The sequence below is a fragment of the Scyliorhinus torazame genome, chromosome 15 (assembly GCF_047496885.1).
Source record: "Scyliorhinus torazame isolate Kashiwa2021f chromosome 15, sScyTor2.1, whole genome shotgun sequence".
In the NCBI taxonomy this organism is placed as follows: Eukaryota; Metazoa; Chordata; class Chondrichthyes; order Carcharhiniformes; family Scyliorhinidae; genus Scyliorhinus; species Scyliorhinus torazame.
This window is the reverse complement of record NC_092721.1, coordinates 117,324,647-117,333,376: the sequence shown is the minus strand read 5'-3', so window position 1 is coordinate 117,333,376 and position 8,730 is coordinate 117,324,647. Positions and strand designations below refer to the sequence as shown.

Below are 8,730 nucleotides of genomic sequence, written 5' to 3'. Positions count from 1 at the left end.
AACAAACAAAAGGAAAACATAATTTACACAACCGCTTCAATATTGCAGAAAGATGTTGAAGATAATCATTGGTGCAAAACAGCACATGTAAAAAGGCCAATTCACAATTAATTCCTCCTTGCTTTCAAAACAACCTTGAATCTTTCTCTTTGACCTTATCACCAGTACCCATCCTCGTCACAGCAGTCTTCCCCTTTCTCTTACTCAGTGTCCAGCATTATCTTTTTCTTCTGATTCAAAAGCATTCAGATGTCTTCTTACATATAAATACAAATTGCTATATTTGTGAATCTTAATCAAGCTCAATGCTCAATCAATATTCCAAGCATTATTTATTTTACAGAACTTAGCACTATTAAGCATGTTAAGCAGTATTCCCAGGCAAATCAAAACCAATGTTCAAAAAAATGTTTGCATTATTTTTCTAAACAATAATCCAAAATGCTTTTCAAATCAGAATGCTCTCATTATAAAACATATATAAAATTATTTATTATCATAGGTCAAAAATCTCCTTTCGTTGTTCTGGGAGTCATTCACATATGATGCGATTAATACATCGTTCCCAGATATATGCCAGCTTTTCTGCTCTTATGATGCACAGCTGTACAAGGTAATTAAAAATGCTTACTGGCAGAAAGATAACACTGAGAGCTGCCTGCAGGCAATATATTAAAATACCATAGATCACAATATAAGTCAACTACTGAAGCGTCGAAAAACCCTGATTAAAATGGAGGGGGTCAGCTTTTGTGCAAAGTTTAAAATGTGAACCTTCGATGTTGGTGTAGAATGTTGCCATTTTGAAATGTGACGAAAACCACCTCTGGTGATTCAAATTAAATCAACATGACACATTTTATTGAATGAATTGATTTTACCAACATACCTTGTTGCTCTTTAATGTGATGAGGCTCTATTTATGATCCGTTATGTCCCAACAGTGTCACCAATACTGTGGGTGTTTCTATTTCTCTTACTGAACCACACGGCTTTCCCGTATATCGGTCAAATGACCACACAACCAGTTAGTCAGTTCAAGTTCGAAGATGGTTTATTTACACACAAGGGTTACTTCGGCATGCAAACACAATATACTACAAGTTAAACTACACCTATCAGCGACAATAACCTATACTTAACTTCAGGGCGACTGGCGCTGTGCAGATTGATAAGGTCTTTATCTTGATCTCATGTGGCTGGTTTGAAGAAGTGGCTCTGTCTCTGCTGGGCTCATCCGTCAGGTAGCGATCGTTGGTCTTGAACTTGGCTGTCTGGTCGTTATACTGCAGTTGGGCTGGCACAGGCTGGATCCAAAAGAGGCTGGCACAGGCCGAGTCCAAAAGAGGCCGAACACATGGCTCTGTCTCTTTTTATCCCTCTAGGGTTTCGCGCTCTTTGGGGCGGTCTTTAATCTTGGACCCAATAATTCAACAGGCTTCGATCACTGTCTTCCATTTTGGCCAATAAAGGGGCGGGTGCCGTGGTGGCTGGGCGGGTCCTTAACGGTCATTTACATTGGCAGTTGGGCTCTCTCAGTAAAGGGGGATGGCGCCGATCAGTCTGTGCCTGCATCGGTTTCTTGAGTGCAGTCCTATTGTTCTGGGAAATAGCTAATTAGAATGCAAACAAGTGGGGGTTTCGATCATTCTAGCTATCTGGGTTGCAAATTCACACAAGCTCTGTATCTGTCTTAGTCCTGGGTTGGCCACAATTCCCATGGTCCTTTGCAGGTGGCCATTCCAGATGGCTACAACCTGTAACCACAATCAAAACATTTAAAAACTCAAATTTTGGTATCCAACGCAAAATTCATGCTGAGTCACTTTGGTTATGGCATCATTTTTGGCTTTTCCAGTTTCAGAACCATCCCTTCATAACAAATCCCCATTCACTTTATCCATTGGATATTCTGCATTTTTTGAACGATCTGTTTACAATTTCTGCATTAAAGCATCCCAGGATTTGATGACGAACCACACGAAACATCAAATGGGGTAGCACACATATTTTCACGCATTATGAAGGGTTCTTTCTCTTTCGACCATCCAATTATTGCATTCAGCAATAACATGTGGCGCAATCTACTGGCCACGCAGCCCCAAAAAGCAGCACGCCATGGCATAATGTGGCCGGTAAATGCCAGGAGACGCCGGGCGGGATTCTCTGATCCTGAGGCTAAGTGTTGACGGCGTCGTAAACATCTCAGGAGCAGCAATTCTGATCCCTACAGGGGGCCAGCATGGCACTGGAGCGACCCACACCTCTCCAGCTGCCGATCCCTGGCATCAGGCGGATGCCGCTGGTCTGCGCATGTGCAGTGGCACCGGCGTCACTGTGCACATGCGCAGTGGCTCCCTTCTCCGCGCCAGCCCCGACGTAACATGGCGTAGGGTTACAGGGGCTGGCGTGGAACAAAAAAGGCCCCACAACCCATGAGGGCGGCCCGCCGATCGGTAGGCCCCGATCGCGGGCCAGGCCACAGCGGAGGCACCCCCCCCCCCCCGAGATCAGACCCCCCTCGCCCCCCGAACCAGGCCGCCCCCAGATGCATCCACGCTGAGGTCCCGCCTGGTAAGAGCAGGTGTGAACGGCGCCGGCGGGACCCAGCTTTTTTTGTGTGGCCACTCGGCCCATACCAGGCCAGGAATTGCCGGGGGGCCCTTTTGAGCGGCCCCCGACCGGCGGCGCGCCGACCGCGCCGGCGCCAATAGCGCCGATTCCCTGCTCTCCAGAGAGACGGCGTGGCATGATTCGCGCCCGTCCCGGCGATTCTACGGCCCGGCCCTGGAGTGAGAGAATCCCGTCCCCCACTCCTGGGATCTACCTGGCTCGCTACGCCTCATGAGATCTAATGCAGTCTTGCGAGACATTGCGATGTGAAGCCCATCCTTTTAAAACTGGCAACCCAATCCCTCCCTTGACTGAGGAGTTTCGGCGAGCGGGGCTCCTCAGTGCACAAAACGGGGCTCTGTGCAGCGGCCACACATTCCCCGCTGAGGCCCCGTCTCTAACTTGAGTGGCGTTAGATAGCATTTTGTTTGTTGCCGATGTGACGCCAGGAAACACGTGGCTAAACGCGCTCACTATCAGACCTTGGTCGCTATTCTCCGTATCCGGCGGGGCGTGCGCAGAATCCTGCGCACCTTCCGGGGCTAGGCCGGTGCTGGAGTGGTCAATGCCGCGCCAACCGGCGCCAAAGGGCCTCCGCCAGCCGGCACAAGTTGGCGCATGTGCAGGAGCGCAGCCTGTTCCCAGAACCGCTGGCGTGATTCCTTTTTAAAAAAAAATATTTTATTGAAAATGTTTGGTCAACCAACACAGTACATCGTGCATCCTTTACACAATATTATAACAACACAAATAACAATGACCTATTTTATAAACAGAAAATGAATAAATAATAAATAACAAAAATGAAAACTAACCCTAATTGGCCTTATCACAAGTAACACTCTCCAAAAATATAATTTAACAGTCCAATATATAATTATCTGTAGCAACGACCTATACATATTATACAGTATATATTAACAACCCTGAGAGTCCTTCTGGTTCCTCCTCCACCCCCCCCCCCCCCCCCCCCCCCCCCGATCCTGGGCTGCTGCTGCTGCCTTCTTTTTTCCATTCCATCTATCTTTCTGCAAGGTATTCGATGAACGGTTGCCACCGCCTGGTGAACCCTTGAGCCGACCCCCTTAGAACGAACTTAATCCGCTCTAGCTTTATAAACCCTGCCATGTCATTTATCCAGGTCTCCACCCCCGGGGGCTTGGCTTCTTTCCACATTAGCAATATCCTGCGCCGGGCTACTAGGGACGCAAAGGCCAAAACATCGGCCTCTCTCGCCTCCTGCACTCCCGGCTCTTGTGCAACCCCAAATATAGCCAACCCCCAGCTTGGCTCGACCCGGACCCCCACTACTTTTGAAAGCACCTTTGTCACCCCCATCCAAAACCCCTGTAGTGCCGGGCATGACCAAAACATATGGGTATGATTCGCTGGGCTTCTCGAGCACCTCGCACACCTATCCTCCACCCCAAAAAATTTACTGAGCCGTGCTCCAGTCATATGCGCCCTGTGTAATACCTTAAACTGAATCAGGCTTAGCCTGGCACACGAGGACGACGAGTTTACCCTGCTTAGGGCATCTGCCCACAGCTCCTCCTCGATCTCCTCCCCCAGCTCTTCTTCCCATTTCCCTTTTAGTTCATCTACCATAGTCTCCCCTTCGTCCCTCATTTCCCTATATATATCTGACACCTTACCATCCCCCACCCATGTCTTTGAGATCACTCTGTCCTGCACCTCTTGTGTCGGGAGCTGCGTGAATTCCCTCACCTGTTGCCTCGCAAAAGCCCTCAGTTGCATATACCTGAATGCATTCCCTTGGGGCAACCCATATTTCTCGGTCAGCGCTCCCAGACTCGCGAACTTCCCATCCACAAACAGATCTTTCAGTTGCGTTATTCCTGCTCTTTGCCACATTCCATATCCCCCATCCATTCCCCCGGGGGCAAACCTATGATTGTTTCTTATCGGGGACCCCCCCAAGGCTCCAGTCTTTCCCCTATGCCGTCTCCACTGTCCCCAAATCTTCAGTGTAGCCACCACCACCGGGCTTGTGGTGTAGTTCCTCGGTGAGAACGGCAATGGGGCTGTCACCATAGCCTGTAGACTAGTCCCCCTACAGGACGCCCTCGCTAATCTCTTCCACGCCGCTCCCTCCTCCTCTCCCATCCACTTACTCACCATTGAAATATTAGCGGCCCAATAATACTCACTTAGGCTCGGTAGTGCCAGCCCCCCCCCTATCCCTGCTACGCTGTAAGAATCCCTTCCTCACTCTCGGGGTCTTCCCGGCCCACACAAAACCTATGATGCTCTTTTCAATCCTTTTAAAAAAAGCCTTCGTGATCACCACCGGGAGGCACTGAAACACAAAGAGGAATCTCGGGAGGACCACCATCTTAACCGCCTGCACCCTCCCTGCCAGTGACAGGGATGCCATATCCCATCTCTTGAAATCCTCCTCCATTTGTTCCACCAACCGCGTTAAATTTAACCTGTGCAATGTGCCCCAATTCTTGGCTATCTGGATCCCCAGGTAACGAAAGTCCCTTGTTACCTTCCTCAACGGTAGGTCCTCTATTTCTCTACCCTGCTCCCCTGGATGCACCACAAACAACTCACTTTTCCCCATGTTCAATTTATACCCTGAAAAATCCCCAAACTCCCCAAGTATCCGCATTATTTCTGGCATCCCCTCCGCCGGGTCTGCCACATACGCTGGCGTGATTCCTGCGCATGCGCAGGGGGTTTCTTCTCCGCGCCGACCATGGCGGAGCTTTACACAGGTCGGCGCGCAGGGAAAGAGTGCCGCCACAGCACAGGCCCGCCTGCAGATCGGTGGGCCCCGATCGCAGGCCAGGCCACCGTGGCCGCACCCCCCCCCCTCCGGAGCCGGATCCCCCTGCGCCCCTCCGAGGACTCCGCAGGCCACCCTCAGAGCCAGGTCTCGCCAGTACGGACCTGGTCTAATCTACGCCGGTGGGACTGGCCGAAAACGGGCTGCCGCTCGGCTCATCGGGGACCGGAGAATCGCTGGGGGGGCCACTGCCAACGGCCCCCGACCGGCGCGATCCCCGCCCCCGCCAAAACACCGGCGCCAGGGAATTCGCCGATTCTCCGACCCGGCGGGGGGGTCGGAGAATCCCGCCCATAGTTCTCATTTGGTTCGATTGAGCATGTGGGGTGGGATTCTCCCTTCTGGGGACTAAGTCGCCATGCCGGCGGGGAAACCGGCACCAACGACTCCGATGTCAACACCCCCCGAAAGTGAGGAATTCTCCACATTCTCGGGGCAAGGTGGATGCCGGAGGGTTTGGCACTGCTCCAGCCGGCGCCGAAGGGCCAGCACGATGGCTGCTCAGCCCATCGGGGCCTGGATGATCGCCTGGGGGGCCGCTGCCAACGGCCCCCGACCGGCGTGGTAGGAATCTCACCGCCGCCCGAAAAATGGCGCCGGAGAATACGGCAGCCGGCGTCGGGGCGGGATTGGAGCCTCCCCCCAGGGATTCTCCGACCCGGCAGGTGGTTGGAGTATCTCGGCCGTGATCTTTGAATGGCTTGTTGAAGCTCTAATCCAATACTAACAATGGCAACGGAAATGTTTCCAGAAAGTTTAAATGATTTGTTACTGATTGACGCTTGGTAGTTGTAGAGCCTTGTGAAATCAGTAGAATAATGATTATAGCAGACGCAATAATAATACAAAGTACAGATGCAACTTGTGGTAAAATGAGGAATATTTTTATGAAAGAATATGTTAAAGTTCAAATGTTCAGTGTTTAGTCTTGAGATAATTTGAAAGCTTTCCTACAATGTAAAGAAGCTTTGGTTAAAAAAAAAAATCAAAATTGTTGCCGTCCCATTCATGGCTGGCAGACATGGGGGCTGACCTGTGCTCACACCTCTGCCAATCCAGATGAGGTGTGAACCACATCTGCTCTGTTTTGATCTATCCCACTATCAATCTTGCATTTGAAAATCACGTACATAAACCATATTCAATTATCCTTTCACACAGCCCAGTGAAGGCTCTGGGAGACTGATGCCCTCTTTGCTGCTGATACTCACTGGGAGGTGTAAGAAAATAGGCAGTGGTAATTGTAGTTTTTCCTTCATTCCTCAAAGGGAGCACCTCACCTTTCACCAGTGCTTCCATTATTTCCACCGGAAGAAAACATTGGGCGTCATTCTCCGACCCCCCGCCGGGTCGGAGAATGGCCGTTGGCCGCCGTGAATCCCGCCCCCGCCGAAGTCTCCGGTACCGGAGATTGGGCGGGGGCGGGAATCGGGCCGTACCGGTTGGCGGGACCCCCCGTTCAATTCTCCGGCCCGAATGGGCCGAAGTCCCGCCCAGAAATTGCCTGTCCCGCCGGCGTAAATCAAACCTGGTATTTACCGGCGGGACCAGGTGGTGTGGGCGGGCTCCGGGGTCCTGAGGGGGGCGCGGGGCGATCTGACCCCGGGGGGTGCCCCCACGGTGGCCTGGCCTGCGATCGGGGCCCACCGATCCGCGGGCGGGCTTGTGCCGTGGGGGCACTCTTTCCCTTCCGCCTCCGCTACGGCCTCCACCATGGCGGAGGCGGAAGAGACTCTCCCCACTGCGCATGTGCGGGAAACTTTTAGCGGCCGCTGACGCTCCCGCGCATGCGCCGGGAAACTGTCAGCGGCCGCTGACGCTCCTGCGCCTGCGCCGCATTTCCGCGCCACCTGGCGCGGAAACAAACGCCATTTCCGCCAGCTGGCAGGGCGGAAATCCCTCCGGCGTCGGCCTAGCCCCTCAATGTTGGGGCTAGGCCGCCAAAGCTGCGGAGCATTCCACACCTTTGGGCCGGCGCGACGCCCGTCTGATTGGCGCCGTCTTTGGCGCCAGTCGGCGGACATCCCGCCGTTGGGGGAGAATTTCGCCCATTGATTGTGAGCTACAATTCTCCCATGCCACAGTATGTTGTTACCCCACACTGCAGCTCCTCTTGTTTATTTATTTATTTTTTAAAGACTATTTTGTTAAGGTATTTGAAATTTTTTATAACAGTAACAGAAACAATGACATCAACATAGTAAAATAAACATTCCCCCCCCCAGCCCAATCTTCACACACCTCAACCATACAACAACAATCCGCCCGCTTCCCCCCCCCCCCCCTTTGGGATACTGCATTTGCTGACATTTTAATTTTCCCCGAGAAAGTTGACGAACTGCTGCCACCTCCGGGAGAACCCTAACATTAACCCTCTTAAGGCGAACTTTATTTTCTCGAGACTGAGAAAGCCAGCCATGTCACTAACCCAGGTCTCTACACTCGGGGGCTTCGAGTCCCTCCACATTAATAAGATCCGTCTCCGGGCTACCAGGGAGGCAAAGGCCAAGACGTCGGCCTCTTTCGCCCCCTGAACTTCCGGATCTTCTGACACTCCAAAGATTGCTACCTCCAGACTCGGCACCACCCGTGTTTTTAATACTGTGGACATTGCCTAAGCAAAATCCTGCCAAAACCCTCTCAGCTTCAGGCATGCCCAAAACATGCGGCCATGATTTGCTGGGCTTCCCGTGCACCTCGCACACATATCCTCTACCCCGAAAAACCTGCTCATCCTAGCAACTGTCATGTGTGCCCGGTGGACTACCTTAAATTGCATCAGGCTAAGCCTGGCGCACGATGAGAAGGTATCAACCCTGCTTAGGGCATCCGCCCATAGACTCGCCTCTATCCCTCCTCCTAGCTCGTCTTCCCATTTGCCCTTGTGCTCCTCCACCGGAGTTTCCTCTGCCTCCGAAAGCTCCTGGTAAATATCCGATACCTTCCCCTCTCCCACCCAGGTACTGGAAACTACTCTATCCTGTATCCCCCGTGGCGGCAGCAGCAGAAAGGCCGGCACCTGTTTTCTCAGGAAGTCTTGCACCTGCAAATACCTAAAACCACTCCCTGCTGGCAATTAAAATTTATCCTGCAAAGCTTTCAAGCTGGGAAAGCTCCCATCTATAAATAGATCCCCTATCCTTCTAATTCCTGCCCTCTGCCAACTCCGGAACCCGCCATCTAGCCTACCCGGCACAAACCTGTGGTTGTTATAAATCGGGGTCCTAATCGATGCTCCCTCCACTCTCATATCTCCTCCACTGCCCCCAGATCCTCAGAGCTGCCACTACCACCGGACATGT

At 52.1% G+C, this 8,730-nt stretch overlaps 1 protein-coding gene across 1 annotated transcript in view; it reads left to right on the top strand.

The window, feature by feature from the left end:
* Positions 1 to 2,021: 2,021 nt before the first annotated feature.
* The window catches only part of LOC140391324 (DNA-binding protein RFX8-like), a 110,387-nt gene continuing 103,678 nt past the window's right edge, over positions 2,022 to 8,730 (top strand). Inside the window, exon 1 of the mRNA XM_072475911.1 lies at positions 2,022 to 2,135. Within this exon, the coding sequence (XP_072332012.1) occupies positions 2,022 to 2,135 (114 nt within the window). The remainder of the gene's footprint in view (positions 2,136 to 8,730) is intronic.